General features: G+C 47.1%; 1 protein-coding gene across 11 annotated transcripts in view; it reads left to right on the top strand.

Moving 5' to 3' along the window:
• Nucleotides 1-3,763: 3,763 nt before the first annotated feature.
• The window catches only part of Kmt2c (lysine methyltransferase 2C), a 237,609-nt gene continuing 217,033 nt past the window's right edge, over nucleotides 3,764-24,339 (top strand). For all 11 annotated transcript variants that reach the window (XM_069997142.1, XM_069997141.1, XM_069997133.1 and 8 more), the window contains exon 1: nucleotides 3,764-4,118. In XM_069997142.1, the coding sequence (XP_069853243.1) occupies nucleotides 3,958-4,118 (161 nt within the window). In that variant the 5' untranslated portion in view covers nucleotides 3,764-3,957. The remainder of the gene's footprint in view (nucleotides 4,119-24,339) is intronic.

Here is a 24,339-nt window from a genome sequence, read left to right as displayed (position 1 = left end):
CACAACGCATGTGAATATTTAATCTTCCCACTCCGACCCTTTGCCATGCTTATTTTCTAGATGCCTGTTGTCCTTTTGGTATTTCTCTTGCTAAGTGCTGCTGCCAGATTCAAGTAGAGACCCCCCCCCCCCAGGGCAAGAGTCCCATCTTTGTCAAGGGTGCCGCAGAAACCCCTCCCCTTTCTGCTTCTACCTGGAAACACGCAGTGCCTTTGAAGACCAGTGTGCTATCAGTTTCCTTCTCAACTACTCCAGGTATATAGAAAGCAAAGCAAACAATCCCCCCCCCCCCATCCTCCCCCCTCTACCTCATGGTGAAAACCCACTGTCTTCCATGTGTAAGCAAGTATTCTACCACCGAGCTACACTTACAGTGAAGTGAAACTTAAATAGTAAAAGATGAACACAAAGATGAGGTGATCTAGGACTGGGAAGTTGGCTCAGTGGTAGAGTGCTTGCTTTGCATGCATGAGGCCCTGGTTCGATTTCTCAGCACCACATAAGCAGAAAAAGCCAGAAGTAGCCCTGTGGTTCAAGTAGTAGAGTGCTAGTCTTGAGCTGAAGAGCTGAGAGACAGCACCCAGGCCCAGAGTTCAGGCCCATGACCGACAAATAAAAATTTAAAAAAATGAGAAGATCTAGAATTCAAGTTTTCAGTGAGCTTTCCACAATTGACAGTTTGGTTTAAAAAATCAACTAAACAATTAAAAATAAAACTGCAGCCACCACCACCAGAGCAAACAACCCCAAGGATTTTAAGACATGGACCTCATGGGAAAACAAAAGACAATATTTAGTGATGAATCTGTAGAATAGCCACATGAATTTTGTGTGTGTTGGTCCTGAGGCCTGAGCTCAGGGGCTGGGTATTGTCCTTGAATATTTTTCCTTAAGGCAAGGCACTCTACCACTTGAGTCAAGCTCCACTTCTGGCTTTTTTGCTGGTTAAAAGGAGCTAAGGATCTCATAGATTTTTCCATCCTGTGCTGGCTTTGAGCTGTGATCCTCTGCTCTCAGCCTCCTGAGTAGGTAGGATTACAGGCGTGAGCCACTGGCACCTGACAGCAAGAATATTTTTGCATTACTAACAGCAAGAACAATATTGTACTCTAACCATCCAATGACATTTCATAGGGCTTCAGTTAGTGAGACTGTATCTGCACTATGAATCCCCTACCTCCCCCCACAGTCCTGGGGCTTGTAATCAGGGCCTGGGCACTGTCTGTGAGCTGCTTTTGCTCAAGGCTAGGACTCTACCACTTGAGCCACAGCACCACTTCCGGCTTTTTCTGTTTACGTGGATACGTGGAACTGAGGAATGGGACCCAGGGCTTCATGCATGCGAGGCAAGCGCTCTATCACTAACCACAGTCCCAGCACTGCACTATAAATTTCTACCCATTGTCACTTACTTGCAAGACTCTAAGAGAATCTTCCTTGTGTGGCTTCCTGAGTTATGTCTTGTCTTTGTCACACATAACAATTTTTATTAGCCTTCCTCAAATACACATATTTATTTACGATTAAAAGTGAATTAATGAAATACTTTACAAAAACATATATAAAGTAAAAAAGTTCCTTCCAATACAATCCTTGTTATGAATACTTATTTTTCACATTTGCTTACGTTTCAAAAATGCACATTTAGGACAGGTAGTGTCCTAAATGTAATTCCAATGTAATGTATTACCTGTAATTCCAATACTTGGAGGGGAGAAACCTATGAAAACTCATATTTTAACTGAATATTGGAGACACTGACATTTGGATTAATAGCTCAATTTTCGGTGTACTTATTTAAAGTGCAATGTGCAGGGAGAATTAAAGGGTGAGTTTTTGTATTTGTATAATTATGTAATTATGTACATCTTGCATTTTGTGTGTAATACTTCCCCCCACACCCAATTTATAGTTTGTGCTTACTATACCAGCTTTCTCCTCAATCCGGAACTTCCTTTGGCTGTAAATTTAATAAACCAGAAAAAGTCCTTAGAGATTAAGCCCTGAAGGAATTCAAATGACAATTTTAACTGTTTCCTTATTTCAGCCATTTCAAAAACGATCTTTCCAGACAGCGCAGGCTCTGGAAACCAGCGTTTGTCCACACAGGAAACAGCTCAGTGTTAATTAATACCCTGGCTATTGGGAGGAAGGGAAAGCCAACAAGATTTCTACAAGGAAGAAAGAAAAGCAAGCAAGCGCACTTTTACCTTGCACGCGTCCTGGAGCGGGGCGGAATCCCGCTCCGAAAGCGCCTGCGGGCGGGGGGCGGCGGCCCGGGGAGGCCGCGCCGGGACGGTGCGCCCGAGCCGCCCGCTCGGCCCCGGCGCGCCTGCCCTGGGCCGCTGCGGGTGGGGAAGGGGCGGCGCGGGCCCCGGGGCCGCGGGTGCGGGCGGCCCCCGCCTCTCCACCTGCGCGCCCGGCCCCCGCCGCGCGTCCGCCCGCCCGCCCGCCCGCCAGTTCGAGCCCCCGTTTTGCTCGCTCGCCGCCAACCACCGACGAGGCGGCTCGGAGACGTTTCCACGGACGCCCGGGCGCGGGGCCTTTTGGGCTTATTTCGCCGTGGAGCAGAGCGCGCTCGCCTTCCGCCTCCAGCTCGGGAAGCCCGCTCCGGGGCTTCTAACCGGACCCGAGCGGGGGTCGGGTCTACCCAAGCTGCACCCCATTTCTTCGGCCAACCGGAGACTCGGGAGCGCGAGCACAGGCGGCCCGTGGGGGCTCGGCGCCCGCGGGGGGCGCGGGGACGCACGTGCGCGCACGGCACGCAGCTCGCGCCGACTGTGTACATTCGGGAGTGTTTACGCCCGTTCCCCCCTCCCGGGGGCCCCCGCGGCCCGGATCCCGGTCCCGGACTCTCAGGTCCGCAGCTTGACTGTCGCCGGAGCCCGAGCCCCGGCCGGGCGGCCGCCGCGTCAGAGCGGGAGGGGCGGGCGGGGGAGGGGCGGTGAGGTCAGCCGCGGCGGCAGGGCGCATGCGCAGCGCGAGCCCCGTGAGTGACAGCGGCGCGCAGGGGGCGGGCGGGGGCCGGAGCGGGGGCGCGAGCCGCCGCCGCTGGCGTGCGTGCGTGCGTGTGTGGGGGCGAGACGGCGGCGAGTTTGAGGGGGTCGGCGGTGCGGGGCGCCCCGCGGGAGCCGGGCGCGGACCTCGCTCCGCGGCGACGGCCGTGTGTGTCCGGGTGGTGAACGCACACCTGCAAAACTTCCTCCTCACCCGCTCCGGGCGGGCGAGCGTGCGTGAGAGTGACGAGTGCGTGTGCGAGTGTGAGGGAGCGACTGTGTGTGTGTGTGTGTGAGGGGGGGCGAGGCCCGGCGCGCGCCACCCCGGAACCCCCTCCACAACTGGGGCAGCTGTCAAAACTTCGCCGCCGCCGCCGCCGCCGCCGCCCGGGCCCGGCGGGCGGACGGCGCGGAGAGGGGAGGGCCGCGGGGCGCGACCCCCGCCCGGGCGGCCCGGCCGGCGCCCCCCGCCGCGGCCCTGTCTACACGCCGCGGGCGGAGGACCCCCCCAGCCCCCGAGGCCGCCGGCCCCGTCACGCCCCGCCCGGCCCCTCCCCGTCCTGCCCCGCCCCGCCCGCCCGACCCCGCCCGCCCCCGCCGCGCCGCGCCCCGCCCCGCCGCGCCCCGCCCGCCGGCCCCCGCCCGCCCCCGCCGCGCCCCGCCCCGCGCCGCCGGCCCCGCCCGCCCCGCCCCGCCCGCCGCCGCCGCCGGCCGCCCCCCGCCGGCCCCTGCGCGCCGAGTGCGCGCGCCCGCGCCGATGTGTGTGAGTGCGTGTCCTGCTCGCTCCGTGGTGCAGCCTCTCCCGGTACCTGCTGCTGCTCCCGGGGCTGCGGGAAATGCGAGAGGCTGAGCCGGGGAGGAGCAACCCGAGCAGCAGCGGCGGCGGCGGCGGCGGCCGCGGCGGCGGGAGGAGCCCCCCAGGAGGAGGACCGGGATCCATGCGTCTTTCCTGGTGACTAGGATGTCGTCGGAGGAGGACCGGAGCGCGGAGCAGCCGCAGCCGCCGCCACCACCCCCCGAGGAGCCCGGAGCCCCGGCCCCGAGCCCCGCAGCCGCAGACAAAAGACCTCGGGGCCGGCCTCGCAAAGATGGCGCTTCCCCTTTCCAGAGAGCCAGAAAGAAGTAAGTTGAGCGCGAGGGAGCCAGGCCGGCGGCCAGCGGCGGCGCGGGCCGGAGCTGTCAGGCGCCCGCCCCCGGCCGGCCCGGCCCGCGCCCCCGGCCCGGTGGGGGCGGGGCGGGGCGGCGCGGCGCGGCGCGGGGGTCCTGCCCGGCGGACGCCCGCCCTCCCGCCCGGCCCCGCCGGCCCCGCCGGCCCCGCCGGCCCGCGCCGCGCACTTTACTTTTACTTCGGCCCTGGCCGTGTCCGCGCCGAGCTTCGCTCCTCCGGGAAATTTCCCGTCGGCTCGCAGTGGCCTAGCCGGGCGTGTGGGCACCGGCGGCGGAGCGCGGCCGGGAGGCGCCCGGGACGGGGCTGCTCGGGAGCGGTGAAGCGGGCGGCGCCAGGACCGAGCTGTCAAACGCGGCGGCCAGGTGGTCCCGGCGCGGGGCGGGGGTGCGGGGACCGGGCCCGGCCGGGGTCCCGCGGGCCGTCTTTGTCAGCGCGGGGCCCCTTTAACTTCTCCGGACCTCCAACCTGTGCTTCCTCCGCCCGGGGGTGTCCGCCGAGGCCGCTCGCCGCCTCCCCTCCCCCCGCCGGCCCGCGGCGCCCGGCCGGGACCTCCGCTCCCCAGGTGCGGCCCCAGGTGCGGGCGGCCCCGAGTTTCCGAGCGTTCTTCGCCCGGGGGGACGGTGGCTGGACGCGGAACTTGGACTCCGCCTGGGCCGGGACTGGGTCCGGGCTGCGCGGGCCGCCGGAGGCGAGCCCTCGGAGCGTGTGTTTGGCAGCGTGGCTCTTCGGCAACTTTGCCGGTGACCGGGCGCCGGCCGGCCGGTTGGTCGCTCCGCGGGCGGCCGCGGGAGGCTGGCGCCCGTCGTGGAAGTTGGGGAATGGCGTGTGCCGCTCGCTCGCCGCAGTGGACGGCGTTCTCCGGGGCGCCGTCGGTGGTGGTGGCAGGTTGCGCCGGGACGGCGGAGGCCGGCGTCCCGGACAGGCCGGGCGCTGGCGTGGCTCGCCTGCCCGGACTCGTCCACGCCAGCTCGGGCGATTCGTAATGCCGACCGTGCTCGCCGAGGCGGGGCGGCTGGGGTTGGGGTTCGAGCCCATTGCGCTCTCACCGAATGTGCCCGTTTTTGCTTTGCTACCTTTTGACTGTGAAAAAGATTCAGGGCCTTGCGTTGTCTCGGTGTTTTATCGCCAGTCCGTAACTGGAAGAAGTGGGACGAGAAAGGCTGCGTGCAGGAGGTGTCCATGATCGCCTTAGCCTCTTTGTGATACAAAGTTTCGCGTGGTGTGTGTGTGTTTCATGCCACTTACATTGAAACACAGCGTCTGGTGTAAAGTGCCACCAGGCCTGAATTGGAATCGGAAGGTGGAGTTTTAAGTAACTTCAGACTTTGCCACTTTTTTTTTTTTGTATCCTTTCTTAAACCTACAACGAACAAGCCATATTAGGGTCTTCCAGATGACTTCCCATTGTCACACTGGCAAAGCACTGCTTTCTGAACCTTAGCGATTACTGTATGCCTTAGGTCTGCATTTAAATCCTTTTAGTTAGAGTAGACATGTCTGTTGTCACATCCCTGGTCCCAGATGCATGCACACGCGTGCACGCGCGCGCGCGCACACGGGTCTTCCCCTATTGAAATGAGCTCAGTTGTATTACTGCAACTGTGTGTTCACCGGAAGAAAGGTTGTTGTGGGGAATTGTCTTATTTTTATCTCATTATAAACAAGGAAAAGGGGTCCTTTTGAGAAAAAAATGACAGTATAATCTAACAATATACAACATCAAAACTTTGGGAAGTGTTTTGGACAATTCTGTGTCTTAAGTTTTTTTTTTTTTTTTTTTTTTTGTTAGTTGTGAACACTAGTACATTCATTACAGGAGAGAGAAGCCTCTTGGCAGCTTTGATGAATTCTTTAAATTAGATGTCTTTTGAAGGGAGTGGGCTCTCCCAAGTGTTTTAGGAACACACAAGTGGCACTTACATGTGGGATGGAAAGCAAAGGACCCGATCTTCCATTAGTATCTTTATAGGTAGTAGACTCCATGTGGAAAAGACAGCAGTTTGGTTGGTGCACACTGAAAGTGAAACTGACCTGCAACAAATGTAATTTAGGTTTTCCTTTGGGTCTGGTCGTGGGGCCTGAGCTCTGGGTCTGGGTGCTGTTCCTCAGCTCTTCAGCTCAAGGCCAGTGCTCTACCACTGGAGCCACAGTGCTACTTCCGGCTTTTTCTGCTTATGTGGTGCTGAGGAATGGAACCCAGGTCTCATGCAAGCAAGGCAAGCGCTCTACCACTGAGCCACCTTCTGAGCCCCCATCTTTTTAACTTCTTTTTTTTTGGGGGGGGGGGGTCGGTCGTAGGGCTTGAACTCTGGGCCTGGGTGCTGTCCCTCAGCTCTTCAGCTCAAGGCTAGCGCTCTACCACTTGAGCCACAGCGCCACTTCCGGCTTTTTTCTTTTTGCTTATGTGGTGCTGAGGAATTGAACCCAGGGCCTCATGCATGCAAGGCAAGCGCTCTACCACTGAGCCACCTTCCCAGCCCCTGTAACTTAGTTTTGTAATCAGTGAAATAATGTGAAATTAAACAATGCTGAAGAGATGAAAATGAGTATTTGTGAAATGTAATGGAGATGAAGGTTTTAAAATTCCCATGAGCTGGATGCCAGTGGCTCACACAGGTAATCCTAGCCACTCTGGAGGCAGAGATCTGAGGATCAAGGTCCAGAGCCAGCCCAGGTAGGAAAGTCTGTGAGATTCCTATTTGTAATTAACCACCAAAAAGAGAGAGGTAGAGCCTTGGTTCAATTGGTAGAGCACTAGCCTTGACCAAAAAAGCTCAGAGACAGTGTCCAGGTCCTGAGTTCAAGCTCCAGGACCATAACAACAACAACAACAAAAATTGATCAATTGCACTAATTTAGTGGGTTGAGTTAGAGATGATGTCTTATAATGCTGTTTTTAAAATTTGTGAGGGCTGGGAATGTGGCTTAGTGGTAGAGTGCTTGCTTAGCATGTATGAAGCTCTGGGATTGATTCCTCAGTACCACATACACAGAAAAAGCCAGAAATGGCGCTGTGGCTCAAGTGGTGGAGTGCTGCTACAAAAGAAGCTCAGGGACAATGCCCCAGACCCTGAGTTCAAGCCTCAGGATAGGTGGGGGGAAAAAAGGAAGAAAAAGTAGATTTGTGAATTTGTCTTTGGATTACATAGCCATGCCCTGCCTGCTAATTCTCCTTATGTTTGAGCTTTCCATAATTAGATAAATGAATTTTCTTGTTTTATAGTTCTAGGTAGGTAATTGTGTGTGTGTGTGAGTGTGTGTGTATTTAGAAAGCATAAGCTATGTAGTTACTGGTTTTACATTAACTACAGTTACCTTAAAATTACCTTTATTACCTAAAATTAAGAATTTTAATGGCTGGGAAGGTGGCTCACTGGTAGAGTGCTTGCCTCACATGCACAAGGCCCTGGGTTTGATTCCTCAGCACCACATACACAGAAAAAGCTGGAAGTGGCGCTGTGGCTCAATTGGTAGAGGCGCTAGCCTTGAGCTGAAGAGCTGAGGGACAGCACCCAGGCCCAGAGTTCAAGCCCCACAACCGACCAAAAAAAATTTTTTTTTTAACTAAAGCTGCTACTTTTAGAGTCAGTTTGAAATGCGGGTATGTAGATAGGGACTTCCTGTTGTACAAATGTCAGATAGAACAGTGAAATTTACTTTTGTCTAGAAGCTCTCCTTACCCGTCAAGACTCTGATTACTTGGTTGTTTGGAGTAGCTCACAGTCTTTTCCATAGGCTCAAATCTTCCCAGTGGTGAAGCATTCTGGGCATAGTATTGCACATCTATATGTCTGCTTTTCTGTTAAGGACACTTTCCTGAAGCTTAGATTTCATTGACTTGTCTTTGGACCAGCATAACTAAATGGGAAAGCCAAGGAAAGAGTTTACCAAATTGGTGTTAGGGTGGTGTTGTAGTCAGTAGTTGGTGGGGATAGGGTTCTGTCTTTCCTTGACCCTTTTACCCAGAACAACTTTGCTTTCATCACACAGTTATTAGAGAGGCAACCTTGAGTGGTATTGTTAAGGGAAATTAGGCACATCCTGCAGTGTCATGCAAGGGACCAGCGAAAATGGCTACAGAGTTGATGTCTGTTGCTATTTTATATTTGTAGTGCCTTTCTCTTAACAGTTTCTTTTTTTTTTTGTATGTAAATTCTTTTATTTATTTTTTTATTGTGAAAATACTGTACAGAGGGGTGACAATTACATGGGTCTTTTTTGGGGGGGGGGTCCAGTCATGGGGCCTGAACTCTGGGCCTGGGCACTGTCCCTCAGCTCTTCAGCTCAAGGCTAGCGCTCTACCACTTGAGCCACAGCGCCACTTCTGGCTCTTTTCTTTTTGCTTATGTGGTGCTGAGGAATCGAACCCAGGGTCTCATGCATGCAAGGCAAGCGCTCTACCACTGAGTTACCTTACCAGCCCCTTTAACAATTTTTTACAGCTGCAAACTTGACAAATGTTAGAAACCTGCTTTTAGTAGTAAATATATACAATTTACTAAAAAGATTTTACTCGAGTATTGTTGATGCGTTTTGAGATAATGCATATTTCTAAGTTTTGTAATAGTAATTTTTGTATATATATGCTACTACTGGGGGCTGAACTCAGGGCCTTGAGCTCTCTTTTAAACCAACCTTCAACTTCCAGTTTTTGCTGGCCACACCTGGCTTTGAGCTGCAGTGTTCAGATCTCAGCCTCCCTGTAGGATTACAGATGTGAGCCACTACTGCCAGGCTTAACAATTTTTTTTTCTTTTAAGAGTTTGCCTGTCTTTATTTTTTAACCTTATTAATTTTAATTTTTTGTTTATGTGGTGCCAAGGAATTGAGCCTAGGGCCTCATGCACACTAGGCAAGCACTCTAACACTAAGACACATTCCCAGTCCAACAATTCTTAATTCTTACTGTTTTGTGTATGTGTGTGTTCTTTTGTGCTGGTATTCCGGCTTGAACTCAGATCCTGAGCCCTGTCCCTGAACTTTTTTGCTCAAGGCTAGCAATGTGCACTTGAGCCACAGCTCCATTTATGGCTTTTTTGGTACTTAGTTAGAGACAAGAATCTCATGCGTTTTTCTTCCCCGGGCTGGCTTTGAACCGTGATCCTCAGATCTCAGCCTCCCGAGTAACTACGATGACAGGCGTGAGCCACCAGTGCCCAGCTTTTGTACTCTTTCTCAAGAGATTAGATAAATGGAGGTGTGTGGATACTGGGACTAACTCTGATCTAGCTTATCTTCTATGGCTGGCCCTCTACCACTGGCGTTACACTTCTACTTCTAGATGGAGAGTTTTGGTGGTTACTGGTATTTGGCACATACAGACACCAAAATGTTTTAGTTGAAAAGGTGGTCAATACTGTCAGCCTCCCTCTATGGTCAATATCGCCAGCTTTGCTCTTCTGTCAGGAAAGGGTTTTCTGACCTGACATCACTGTAGTTTACTGTTGTCTTATTTCCAGGAATTTCTAACATTTTAGATGATGACGTTTTTCCTTTTCTTTCTTTGTATGTGTGTGTGTATTTGAACTTGCTGTCTGACGATCAATTGCATTTGCTCATTGGCTGGTGCTCTACCATCTGAGCTACACATCCAACTCCTATGATGTTTTTATTTTTATTTTTAAAATGTTTATTTTTCTCAGTAATAAGGCTTGAACTCAGGGCACTGTCTCTGAGCTTTTTCACTCAAGGCTAGCACTCTACCACTATTAGCCACAGCACCACTTTCTGTTTTCTAGTGGTTAATTGGAGAGAGAGTCTCATGGACTTTCCTGACCTGGGGTTTCAAACTGTGATCCTCAGATCTCAGTCGCCTGAGTTACTAGGGTTACAGGCATGAGCCAATGGCACCCCGCTATATGTATGAATTGCTTTGTACATTTAAGCATCATCACAGTTTAAATTTCTATTCTGGACATTGTAATTTATGAAATTTTATTATCTTAATTCCTTGATATCAGATTTGTAGTCAGTTTTCTGGGGAAGAAACCACACTGCTCTACCCTTCTTTTTTTTTTTTCCCCCCTGGTTGTGGGATTTGAACTCTGGGCCTAGGCACTGTCCCTCAGCTCTTCAGCTCAAGGCTAGTGCTCTACCACTTGAGCCAGCGCCACTTCCTGCTTTTTCTGCTTATGTGGTTCTGAGGAATCGAACCCAGGGCCTTATTTATGCGAGGCAAGCGCTCTACCACTGAGCCACCTTCCCAGCCCTACCCTTCTTTTTTAAAAAACTTATTTATTTGGTCATGGAGTTTAAACTCTGGGCCTACGTGCTCTCCCTGAGCTCTTCAGCTGAAGGCAAGTGCTCTACCACTTGAGCCACAGCGCCACTTCTAGTTTTCTGTTGGTTAATTGGAGATAAGAGTTTCAGGGACTTTCCTGCCTGGGCTGGCTTTGAACTGTGATCCTCAGATCTCAGCCTCCTGCATAGCTAGGATGACAGGTGTGAGCCACCCACTTCAGGCCTATTTTTTTTTTTAAGTCATAAACACCTTTTAATCATCACAGGGTCACAGAGATAGTCATCATTATCTTAATCTACATTGCTTATGAACTGTAACCTTTAAAAATAAACCTTTTTTTTTTTTAACAAATTGGGTGATATGTACATTTCTTTCCTTTTGCTTAGTACCAGCTATTCCCTCCTTTTTTAATTTTTAAAAATAAAACTACATTCTGCTCTCTAGGCCATAGCCAGTTTCTCTGGTCAGGTAGTGGTTTGTCCAATCACGTAGTACCTTGTAAGTCAGTTAAAAGTTAAGGTCTGAAAACCACATGCTCAAACCTGTAATCCTAGCTTGGTTGAAAACTTAGAACTGAGGGTCTCTGTGGAACTTCACAAAGTAGAAATAGTCATGTTTTAGGTACAAAGATGCTCTCTGAAGTTGGAGAGGGGTGATGGACACTTGATAGAATATTAGTTCAATTTTAATCTAACTCTTGGGTTGAATATAATTTTTACCTGCCATGGAAGTTTTCTTTATTCTCTCCCTCTCTGAACTCCCCCAACCCTCTTCACATTGCTCGCAGCTGAATTGAGCCTCTCTGTAAACTGAGCTATATCCCCTACCCTGGAATATACTTGGCTTGATGTGTATGTGTATGTTTTGTTTTTAAAGTTTATTTTCCATATTGTTTTGGCCTGTTTTTATCTTTTAATTTCAGCAAGCTGATTAATCCTTCCTTTAAAAAGATTCTTTATCATGTTTATGTTGCAATGGCTATTTTCAGAACTTCTTGCCAAGATAAATTGCAGAAGTTATGGAGTGAAATAAGATTTAAAAATATATATATAATGGCTCTTGCATATATGCTGGTAGTTATTGTGAAAAATTCAGTAGAAAGACAAATCTTGAATTAAGAATCAGAAGTGTAAATATCTTTATTTGCAGTATTTGTGGAACCTAGGAGCACATATTAAGAGAATGACACAGCTTATTTTAGCCTTGTAATATTTTAGAAAGTGTCTCATATAAGGAAAAGATAGGACTGTCGTTTCATTTTGCTTCTGTTGTTGTGTGATGGCAGGAGTTGTTCCATATGATGCTGCTTTGTAATGTTTTCAGCTGATGGAGGCTTAGGTTTTGCTGCCTCTGTGTCTTTCCCTTGGCCTCACAAAGCATATAAGTGCTGAATGCGTGCTAGAATGGACAGTCAACTGTAAGAAGATTCACTTTGGTCAAAGGAAGTCCTCAAAAATTTGTGGAGAGTAATAATTTGAATTAGGCCTTGAAGGATGGAAGGATGGTGGGATCTAAAGTAGATTGAGAAGAAAATGAGTGTTTGGGTGAGCAGTGAGAATAAAATTGTTGAGGAGGAAAGTTAGGAGATGTTTTCCTAGTGGAGTGGGACTACAACAGAGGCTTACTGCAGGGATGGGACCAAGCTGTGATGCTTCTTGAATGGCAGTCTAATGAGTTTGGCTTTATCCTCTGGTTAGGGTTATCAGCTGCTTATAGGGACTAGGTTTGCAATTGAAATGAATTAAAGGGCACTTGTAAGATCTTGAGTGTGACAGATGACTTGAGTAGGGAGGATGCAGTAGCCCCGCCCCACCCCCAGCAGCTTTGTGCTTTTCTTAGGGTGCAGTTGCTACTCAGTCCTGGTTAGTGGTTGCTGTGTAAGATTCTGTTTCTGTAATTCATTGATTTTTTTCAACAGAGGCTGGAAACTTGTGTTAGACCAGAGGGCAATGATTTCTTTTCTGTACAGATGTCACTAATGTAAAGAAAAGGGAGAAAGATAAAGCTAGGTCAGCAAAAATCTTTTTTTTTTTTTTGGGTCCAGTTGTGGGGCCTGAACTCTTGGCCTGGGTGCTGTCCCTCAGCTCTTCAGCTCAAGGCTAGCGCTCTACCACTTGATACACAGCGCCACTTCCGGCTTTTTTTTCTTTTTGCTTATGTGGTGCTGGGGAATCGAACCTAGGGCCTCATGCATGCAAGGCAAGCGCTCTACCACTGAGCCACCTTCCCAGCCCAGCAAAATTCTTATTTAATTTTTTTTGTTAAGATAAACAGCCAAAGTTAATTCCCTAGAAGTTGTATATGCAGTAATATTCTTACATAATGACTTAAAATTTTCATTACCCAAACTTTGTAATGTTATGATGGAATTTTTAACACTGTAACTTGGACCAGGGTTTTATTAATTAATTTTTCTAAATGGGTTATGGCTAGCACTTTACCCCTTTAGCCACTACACCACTTTCAGTTTTTCTGGTGGTTAATTAGAGATAAGAGTCTCACGGACTTTCCTGCCCAGGCTGGCTTTGAACCGAGGTACTCAGATCTGAGTCTCCTCAGTAGCTGGATTATAGGCACGAGCCACTGGCTCCTGGCAGGATATCTGGTTTTTGTCCTGAACCCCATCTTTCAGTGCAGCCTAGCAGAGGGGAAAAAAAAAATCCTCCCCTGCCCTTTTTCCAAAATTGTCAAGGAGATGTATAGAGGGGTTTCAGTTACCTAAGTAAGGTAATGAGTTCATCTCTTGTCATCTTGTCAGCCTGGTTATTCCTTCCCTCAATTTTTGTTTTGGTTGTGGGGCTTGAACTCTGGGCCTCTGCTGTCCATCATTTCTTCAGCTCAAAGCTAGTACTATACTGCTTGGGCCACAGCTCCATTTCCAGTCTTTCTGGTGGTTTATTGGAGATAAGAGTCTCATGGACTTTCTTGCCCAGGCCTGCTTTGAATCGAGACCTCAGATCTCAGCCTCCTGAGTAACTAGGATTACAGGCATGAGCCACTAGAGCCTGGCAAAATCCTCTATTTTCTAGTCTTTGGGATTCTGTCATTCTTCTTGTATATTTAGAGTAGGCAGTCTGTTATATACAAAATGTAAAATGAAACAAAACCATGTATTTTTTACCTGGAAGCTGTTATCATTGCAGTTGAAGCATTTGGTTAGTATGGCCAAGGTTTTCTTCATATTAGACTCATATACTTAGAGTCATAAAATAACTGAGTTAGATGAGAACTCCAAGAAAAAATTAATATTTATTTATTTTCTCAGGACCCCAAACTCTCACTGAGCTTTTTTTTCTGGTGCTGTACCTCTTGAGCCACACCTCCACTTCTGCCTTTTTGCTGATTAATTGGAGATAAGAGTTCTGCTTGTCTGCTTGGGTTGGCTTTAAATCACATTTCTCAGGTCTTAGCTTCTTAGCTAGGATTATAGGTGTGAGCCACTGGTGCTTGGCTTCAAGAATATTTAACCTCTCAGTGTTTATAGCTGTTTGAGCTCCAGAGAGCAAAAGAATGTGCCATATGTATATAATAATTATAGAAAGAGATGGTTGTCCACTGTAGTCTTCTCACCTTGTATCCTGGCTAGTACAGGATACACTTCAGTTAGTAGAAGGTAGAGGTGATACTTGGCTAGGTTTGGGTGTAATCCTGATGACGGTCCAGCAGCTTGTGCTTTTGCATTCTTGGTAGCCCTCATTACTGCCATGTAAGAAGCCAAGTCATAGTCTGCTGGAGAAGCTGAGGAGAAGGAGGGGTTCCCAGACAATGTGGACAGAGAGACTGACTATCCCAGGGCCTCAACAGAGTTCAGGCCCTACTTGACTTGCTGATTGAACACAAACCACAGAAGTGACCACCTACCTGGTCAGTGCAGCATACAAACCACCCAGCTGAGCCTAGGGCAGATTGTAAAATCATAAATAAATGGTGCTTTTAATCTGTTCTCTGGTGTTTGTTGTATGGAATAGTTAATGGAAATAGATGGTTTTATGAATTAGGGACTCTAAGAACAATAGATGTGGGATATATACAATAAAAGTCATCACTGTTTTCAAACATGTTCTGCTGAGGTCCTTATTACCTTCAGCCATTATTTCTCTAAGGTATTTTGAAATGGAGATAGATTATTATTGTTATTTTTAAAAATTTTGTCGGTCATGGGGCCTGAACTCTGGGCCTGGGCACTGTCCCTCAGCTCTTCATCTTAGGGCTAGCACCTTACCACTTGAGCCACAACATCACTTCAGCTTTTTCCGCTTATGTGGTGCTGAGGAATCGAACCCAGGGCCTCATGCATGCAAGGCAAGCACACTCTACCACTGAGCCACCTTCCCAGCCCCTGGATTATTATTTTTAAGACACTTAAGTGATATTTAAAAATGCAGTTATCAGTATAGATTGGACTATAATTAGATTGTATATAGTAGGCAAAAGAATTATGAATATCTTCTATATGGAAAATGAACTATGTGCTTGTGGACAGAGATAGGAGGGAGAAAGTAAAGAAGGGGTGACATTGTTCAAAAAGAAATATACCCAGATAATGCGGGTGGCTCATGCCTGTAATCCTATACACAAGAGGCTGAGGTCTGAGGATCAGGATTCGAAGCCAGCCTGAGCAAAGTCCCCTTGAGACTCTTACCTCCAATTAACCACTCAAAATCTGGAAGTGGAGTTATGGTCAAAGTGATAAATTGCTAACCTTGAGCAAAAGTGCTCATGGACAGTGCTTAGGCTCTGAGTTCAAGCCCTACGACTAACAGAAAAAAAAAAGAAAAAACAAATGTATTCATTACTTGACTTATGAAATGGTAACCCCTCTGTATATCTTGTATATGTGTGTGTGTGTGTGTGTGTGTGTGTGTGTGTGTGTGTGTGTGTGTGTGTCTGTGTCTGTGTCTGTGTCTGTGTCTGTCTGTCTGTCTGTGTCCGTCATGGGGCTTGAACTCTGGGCCTGGGTGCTCTTCAGCTCTGGGTGCTCTGGGAGCTCTTCAGCTCAAGGCGAGCACTCTACCACTTGAGCCAGTGCCACTTTGGTTTTCTAGTAATTAATGGGAGTAAGAATCTCATGGATGTTCCTGCTTGGGCTAGCTTTGAAAGCAATCTCAGCCTCCTAAGTAGCTAGGATTATAGGCATGAGCCACTGGTTTCCTGTACAACATCTTAACACTAATAATACAATAAGAAAGAATTAGGAATATCGACTCTAAGAAGATGATTTTAGATCTGATGTTTATACTTGAGTATTATGACTCTGTAGGAATACCTGTATTCTATTTCTGGTTCATGTGTCAACACCTGGGTATGTCAATAAGGATTAGGTTTGTCCTGATGTGGTAGAAAGCTCCAGAGAAATAGTAACTTGAAGTGGTGTTTAATTCTCTTTCATGTCAAATTCTAGAGCTTAGAAGAAATGCTGGCTTGGGACCCTCTGTACAGGAAAGTCACTAGGTACTTAATGCTTTGTACCTCGCTGCTCAGCTGGGAATGACCTTTGCCATGATTCCATGATGGCCACAGAACCTCAGTCATTAATCTGTGTCCCATGAAACACAGTAGAGAGACGAGGCCAAGACAGACTTTTTCTCTAAGAAGCACCATATGTTTAGCTTGTGTGCAACTGCCTGGAACGTAAGTCACAGTGATCGCATGGCCTGTGTAGCTGCAAAGGAGATTGGGAGTGTAGTCCTTCAGCTGAGAAGATGGCTGCTTAGAATAGATTCAGAGTGTACTTACTTTTGGCACCTGGCTGATGCAGTCCTCACCACTATGAGCCGTTTATCTCCCTAGGCATTGGCTTTCTCATGTGTGAATTAGTGATACTGAACCACTTGGGCTGGCAGTTGACTTCATACCCAGGGCCAGACCCCAGTTGATTGGCTCTGACTGCTTTCAGTGTTCTGTTGAGTCCTGAGCCTTTATTGTTTCATTTGTTTTTGTTTTGATGCTAGGAAGGGAACCCAGGTCCTCGTGCATGCTAGGTACATGTTCTGTCAATGAGCTGTTTCCTAGCACCTTCCTTCCCCTTATTTTAAACTTCTGCACAGTGAAGGAAGTAAGGTAAGTATATTTTGGGGAAGAGAGAGAAGTAATGATGTACACTTAATTTATGTACTCTCTCTCTTTGTTTTAAAGGATATTTGGGTTTGGCTGTGTTGTCCAGTTTGGACTTCAACTCACAATGCTCTACCTTTAGGCTCTCCAGTAGCTGGGATTATAGGTATGAACAATATTGTGGCTAGGTCCCTCTGTGGGTTTTTTTTTTTTTTTTTTAATGTGCAGGTACTTGAAGTTTTGTAATCTTTTCTTTGAAAAATTCAACTCTGCTGATTATTGGTCTTTCTGCTTTTAAGAGTAGCCTACATGCATTCTAGATTTAAAATGTTTGTTAATAAACCACAGTTTCTGCTTTGTGTAGCACATTCCTAACACTGACAATGTTGAGAAATTCTAAACTTTCCTCCGTCTGTCAGAATATCTAGATTGTGCTGTGATAACAAACCTAACATTTAGTGGCTCTAGTCAAATGTGCATTCCTTGCTTATTCAGTGTGCTTATCCCGGATTGGGCTAGGAACTCTGCATCCAGAGAGAAAGAAGTTGCACTTCTGTCCTTCCACCATTGCAGGCAGGGAAAGACTGGTGGATTGTGCTCTGGCTCTTAAATGTATTATCTGGAAGTGCTCATATGCTAGTTCTGTTTATATTTGATAGGTCAGAGAAAGTCAAGTGGCAGCACCTAAACTTCAAGAGAACACGGAAGTAAAATCCAGTTATGTTTCTGGAGAGATAACTGGAAATAGTTGGTGAGGAACTACAGTTAACACCAAAGGGTAACACTGTTTTAGCCCCAAAATTCATATTTGGTTTAAGAGTGTGTTTTGTTACCTGTGATTAATTTTGGTCCATAGATTACGGTTATTACCACAATTAAGGTTATATATAATACACTATTAAGTATAAAATAATTTTGTAAGCAAAAATAATATAGGAACTATAGTTTTTTTTGTTCATTTGTTTGTTTTTGCCTGTCCTGAGGCTTGAACTCAGGGCCTGGGCACAACCCTGAGCTGCTTTTGCTTAGGGCTAGTACTCTACCACTTGAGCCACAGCTCCACTTCCAGCCTTTTCTGTTTATGTGGTGTTGAGGAATTGAACCCAGGGCTTCATGCATTCTATGCAAGCACTAAACCACATTCTAAGCCCAGGAACTATAGTTTTTTTTTTTTTTTTTTTTTTGGTCAGTCATGGGGCTTGAACTCTGGGCCTGGGAGCTGTCCCTGAGCTCTTCAGCTCAAGCCACAGAGCCACTTCCAGTTTTCTGGTGGTTTATTGGAGATAAAAGTCTTACAACTTTTCTGCCCAGGGTGGTTTGAACTGCGATCCTTAAATCTCGCCTCCTGAGTAGCGAGGTTACAGTTGTGAGCCACCTGGTGACTATAGAAAGGGTTTTGATTTGATTCTTTCTATGCTATCTTTCTCCCACCCACATGGAAGGGGAGAATCCAATAGCAAAATTGTTTGTAATATAGTAAGATCATAGGTGACTTAAAATCTGTTTCAAACTATGTTCTTGAAGTACATATTTTAGTCTCAGTTGGATATACTTGTTTGTTTTTTTATTAATTGCCATGGGAAAATGTTTGGTAAAATCACCTTAATGTTCACTATATAGTAAATACTGAAGAGACAGAGTAAAACAAGACTCCCAATTCTGTACAGTCAGTGAAAGTAATGCAAAAGGACTTGTTGTAAATAGAAGATTATACAAAATTCTGAGAACTAATAATTTGAGGGAGCCTTTGTTTTTGGCATTAATGGGTTTTGAACTCAGGGCTTCATGCTTGCTAGGCATGCAGTCTACCACTTAAGCCACATTTAGTTATTTTTCAGATAGGATCTTACGTTTTTACTTGGATCTATCTGGATTACGATGTTCCCATGTAGCTCAGTTGACAATTACATACCATTGTGCCTGGCTTATTTGTTGAGGTGGGATCTCTCTAACCTCTTTGCTTGTGCTATCCTTGAACTTAAAGCTTCCTGGTGTCTGCCACCTCTGTTGCTGGGATTACAGGTGGGAGTCACTGGTCCTGGCCTCAGAGAGTCTTGAAGAATGAAAATAAACTCTGCTGAAGAGAACAAGTTGTTGAGGTGGGGAAAAAAAAAATTAGTACTTCAGCTGGGTACTAGGTGGCTCATGCCTGTAATCCTAGCTACTCAGGAGGCTGAGATCTGAGAATCAAGGTTCAAAGCCAGCCCAAGCAGGAAAGGCCAAGAGACTTACCTCCAATTAACCACCAGAAAACTGGAAGTGGTGCTGTGGCTCAAGTAAGTGGTAGAGCACTAGCTTTGAGCTGAAAAGCAGAGGGACAGCACGTAGGCCCAGAGTTCAAGCCCCATGACCCACCAGAAAGAAAAAAATTAGTAGTTGGCTGATATTGATTACACACTTTCAGTACTTACCAGAAACTACCTTAATTGATACTTGTAATCACTTAGAGCAGGATTATGAGATGCAGTTTTATAGATAAAGAAGCTGTTGAGTCGGGCTCTGGTGGCTCACGCCTGTAATCCTAATCCTAGCTACTCAGGAGGCTGAGATCTGAGGAGGCTGAGATCTGCCAGCCTGGGCAGGAAAGTCTGTGAAACTCTTATCTCCAATAAACCACCAGATAACCAGAAGTGGCACTGTAGCTCAAGTGGTAAGAGCGCTTGCCTTGAGCTGAAGAGCTGAGGGACAGTGCTCAGGCCCAGAGTTCAAGCCCCATGACTTCCAAAAAGAAAATAAAAGGAGCTGTGGGCTGGGAAGGTGGCTCAGTGGTAGAGTGCATGCCTTGTAAGCATGAGGCCCTGGGTTCGATTCTTCAGCACCACATAAACAGAAAAAGCCGGAAGTGGTGCTGTGGCTCCAGTGGTAGAGTGCTAGCCTTGAGCTGAAGAGCTGAGGGACAGCGCCCAGGCCCAGAGTTCAGGCCCCATGACCGGCCCAAAAAAAAAAAAAAAAAAAAAAAGGAGCTGTTTCAGGAAAGTAACATAGTTATTTGGTAAGAAGATTAGGATTTGAGTACTGGTGTGTCTGACTCTGGCCTTGGTTTTAAGGAAATCCCATTTCTGGTCAGTTATGGTGGCTCATGCTTGTAATCCTAACTACTTGGGAGGAAGATATTGGGAGGATCGTAGTTTGAGGCCAGGCTGGGCAAAAAGATCCCTATCTTGGTCAGTAGAGAGGTGTAGTGGTATACACTGGTCATCCTAGCTGTGCGGTAAGTACATGAGCCCAGGCAGGCTAGGGAAGAATGTGAGATCCAAACCAAAAAACTGAAGTACAAAGGGCTGAAGGTGTGCCTCAAATGGTAAAGTGCCTGCTTAGCTAGTTACAATAACATAAAACAAATCAAGAAAATAACCTGTGATGGAAACCATCTTGAAGAAGGAAGGGATAAAGATTTCTTTCTGTTCAAAGCTGGATTCTTGAAGAGAACAATTAGGAAAGCAAACGTATCATCATTCTTTTCTTCTATAAAGTACTTAACAGGTGAAGTTCAATAGCTGGGCTCTGTCATCCTAGCTACTCAGGAGGCTGAGGTCTGAGGATCATGGTTCAAAGCCAGCCCAGGCAGGAAGGTCGGTGAAACTCTTATCTCTAACCACCAGAAGACCGGAAGTGGCACTGTGGCTCAAGTGGTAGAGCTCTTGCCTTGAGCTGAAGAGCTGAGGGACAGCACCCAGACCCAGAGTTCAAGTCCCACAACCGACCATAAAAAAAAAAACAACAACAAAAACCCAAAAACAAAACAGATGAAGTTCAAGGAGAAGGTATTTTTTTTTTTTTTTTTTGGTCCAGTCGTGGGGCCTGAACTCTGGGCCTGGGCACTGTCCCTCAGCTCTTCAGCTCAAGGCTAGTGCTCTACCACTTGAGCCACAGCGCCACTTCTGGCTTTTTTCTAATGTGGTGCTGAGAAATCGGACCCAGGGCCTCAGGCATGCAAGGCAAGCGCTCTACCACTGAGCCACCTTCCCAGCCCAGAAGGTTGTTTTTTTTTTTTTGGTCGGTCGTGGGGCTTGAACGCTGGGCCTGAGCATTGTCCCTCAGCTCTTCAGCTCAAGGCGAGCACTCTACCACTTGAGCTATAGCGCCACTTCCGGTTTTCTGGTAGTTTATTGGAGATAGGAGTCTCACGGTCTTTCTTGCCCGGGCTGGCTTTGAACCGCGATCCTTAGATATCAGCCTCCTGAGTAGCTAGGATTACAGGCGTGAGCCACCAGCGCCTGGCCAGAAGGTATTTTTTTTAAACACAAAAAATAGGACGTATTTATTAGGCTAACGTACAGATTTTGTCATCTCCATTTTCTCCAAACACCAGATAGCATACATCAGAATATAATTGAGCACACAATATAAATAGATATATGCAATTGTTGTCCTCAAAAAGGGCTGTTTTAAGTCTCGGATTGGGAGTGCTTAAAAACGTCCACTTTTAAATGACCTTTATTAAAGTTACCAATAAACAACAGAGAGAGTTGCTTTGTAGTGTAGAAGACAGGATTCCTATGACTCTGTTTTCCTTAAGGAAAACATTTGATTTGTCTCTGTCTGAACTGTAGCAGAGTCTTAAGCTCCATTTTTACTTCGGGTAACACTGTCCAGGTTCCTAATTCGAGAAAATTATTCTGAATTTAATATTGCAGTGGCTCAAGTGGTAGAGTGCTAGCCTTGAGCTGAAGAGCTCAGGGATAGCACCAAGCCCAGACTTCAAGCCCCATGACTTGAAATACCTGGTCTGTGAAACTGTACTTCAAGCTGAAAGGGAGGGTAAAGGGTGTGAGGAAGGAAATGAAATTTTGAGGCAGACCAACTGATTCTCTAAACTATGGAAACCAGCAAGCCTTCACCAGAGTAGCGGGGCCAGCAGGAAGGTATTCTTTTTTGGGTATCTTCGTATTTGAAGACTGATGTGTGTTCACAAGTATGCTCTGTGGATGCATACAAGAAGGCATGTTGAGGAGAGGTGGTTGCTGAAAGGCTAATCATAAGCCCGGTACTGGTGGCTCATGCCTGTAATTGTAGTTATTAAGGAGGTTGAGATCTGAGAATAGAGGTTCGAAGCCAGCCTGGACAGTAAAGTCCATGAGACTCTTATCTCCACTTAATATCAAAAAGGCCAGAAATGTTGCGTGGCTCCAATGATAGAGTTCTAGCTTTGAGCTTAGAAAGCTCAAGGACAGTACACAGGTCCTGAGTTCAAGTACCCAGGTCCTGAGTTCAAGCCCCATAACTGACAAATTGTTCTAATTTATTTTCAACTAAACTTTCACAAGTTTCAGTATTAAAGTATAATTAATAAGAAAGTACTTATGAAGCCGGGCGCTGGTGGCTCATGCCTGTAATCCTAGCTACTCTGGAGGCTGAGATCTGAGGATCATGGTTCAAAGCCATCCCGGGCGGGAAAGTCTGTGAAACTCTTATCTCCAATAAACCACCCGAAAACTGGAAGTGGTACTGTGGCTCAAGTGGTAGAGCGCTCGCTTTGCGCTGAAGAGCTGAGGGATAACGCCTAAACCTAGAGTTCAAGCCCCACGACTGACCCCCCCCCCCAAAAAAAAAAGAAACAAAATGAAAATATTTATGAAAAACTTTATGTTGCAATATTAAGAACTAGGAACTGCCTTTCTGTAAAAGATTTTTACAAATTAAGTTAGAGTTCTGATAAGGAAGATAATACTGTGAGCTACTCTAGCAACTTGGTGACTTGTTTTTTTTTAACTGTGTCTCTAGAGACTGAATAGCACACACACACACACACACACACACACACACACACACTTTTTTATTTTTTTAAAGAAGTATAGTGAAGGATGGGTTAGATCCAGTTGTGGAGGGAGTGTGTGTGTGTGTGTGTGTGTGTGTGTGTGTGTGTGTGTGTGTCTGTCTGTCTGTCTGTCTGTCTGTCTGTCTGTCTGTCTGTCTGTCTGTCTTTCCTGGGATTCTGGAACTCTGGGTGCTATCCCTGAGCTTTTTCTACTCAAGGCTAGTGCTCTACTACTTGGGCCACAACTCTACTTCTAGTTTTCTAGTAGTTAATTGTAGATAAGAATCTCACAGACTTTACTGGCCAGGCTGGCTTTGAACAGTGATCCTCAGATCTTAGCCTTCTGAGTAGCTAGAATTACAAGGCATGAGCCACTAATGCCCAGCTCGAACTGTAGAGGTTTTTTTTTTTTTTTTTTTTTTGGGGGGGGGTCCGGTTGTGGGGCCTGAACTCTGGGCCTGGGCACTGTCCCTCAGCTCTTCAGCTCAAGGCGAGTGCTCTACCACTTGAGCCACAGCACCACTTCCGGATTTTTTTTCTTTTTGCTTATGTGGTGCTGAAGAATCAAACTCAGGGCCTCATGCATGCAAGGCAAGCGCTCTACCACTGAGCCACCTTCCCAGCCCGAGGTTTTTTTTTTTTCCTTTCCTCTTAAAGTTGTTCATATCAGAAATTATCCTCTCCCCACCTTCTCTGTTATGCTAGTATTGGGGCTTGAACTCAGGGTTAAGGTGCTTTCCTTTCATTTTGCCCACCAAGACTTTAGCTACATAATCACTTCTAGCTTTTGGGGTGGTTAATTGGAGTTATAAGACTCACAGGCTTTTCTGCCCTGGCTGGCTTTGAAACTTGATCCTCAATTATCAGACTCCTTAATAGCCAAGATTCTAGGTGGGACCATAGGTACCTTGCTCTCCCTTTATTTTTCTTATCATGACCTTCTCTTTTTTTTGGGGGGGGGCAGTTGTAAGGTTTGAGCTCTGGGCCTGGACGCTGTCCCTCAGCACTTCAGGTCAAGGCGAGTGCTCTACCACTTGAGCCACAGTGCCACTTAGGGTTTTCTGGTGGTTTAGTGTAGATAAAGAGTATCATGGACTTTTCTGCTTGGGCTGGCTTTGAACCTCGATCAGGGTTTTCTGGTGGTTTAGATAAAGAGTATCATGGACTTTTCTGCTTGGGCTGGCTTTGAATCTCGATCCTCAGATCTTATCCTCCTGAGTAGCTAGAATTATAGGTATGAGTCACTGGTTCCCAGCTTGTCTTTTCATTTTTCTTGAGTCTTTTTCTCATCACTCCTTTATTCTTCTATCTACCTTTTGCTTCATTCTTCCCAGGGCAGGGGAGGATGGTTCAGTTAGAAATAGCTGGTCTGTGGCCGGGCACCAGCACCACACACCTGTCATCCTAGCTACTCAGGAGGCTGAGATCTGAGGATCATGGTTCAAAGCCAGCCCAGGCAGGAAAGTCCTTGAGACGCTTATCTCCAATTAACCACCAGAAAACCGGAAGTGGCCTCAGTGGCTCAAGTGGTAGAGCACTAGCCTTGAGCTGAAGAGCTGAGGGACAGTGCCCAGGCCCAAAGTTCAAGCCCCATGACTTGAAATAGCTGGTCTGTGTTAGCATTGCCAGAGATGCCAAGGCATCCTGTTAACCCCTCAGTGCTGCCTTTGGAAAACAGTGATCATAAAGAGTTTAAGTATCATTTCAGAATTAAGAAAATTATTTCTGAGCTTTCCTTATTGCTATATCAAATGTTTGTCTATGAGATTTCATTATACTCTCAATCCTCGTATTGTTCTTGTCTTAATTCAGTTCTTGATATCTTCTACTTACCCGTTTGGTTTAGGTGTGTGTGTGTGTGGTGTAGGTCCTGGTGTGTGTGTGTGTGTGTGTGTGTGTGTGTGTGTGTGTGTGTGTGTGTGTGTGTGTGTGTGTGTGTGTGTGTGTGTGTGTGTGTGTGTGTGTGTGTGTGTGTGTGGTATAGGTCCTGGTGTGTGTGTGTGGGGGGGGGTGTAGGTCCTGGGGCTGGAATTCAGGGTGTTGTCCCTGAGCTTTTTAGCTCAAGGGTAGTGCTCTATCACTTGAGCAGCAGTTCCGCTTCTGGCTTTTTGGTGGTTAATTG

The sequence above is a fragment of the Dipodomys merriami genome, unplaced genomic scaffold, assembly GCF_024711535.1.
Source record: "Dipodomys merriami isolate MVZ:Mamm:240054 unplaced genomic scaffold, mDipMer1.0.p SCAF_5, whole genome shotgun sequence".
Taxonomy (NCBI): Eukaryota; Metazoa; Chordata; class Mammalia; order Rodentia; family Heteromyidae; genus Dipodomys; species Dipodomys merriami.
Note: the sequence above shows the minus strand (reverse complement) of the source record. Positions and strands in the feature narration are given on the sequence as shown.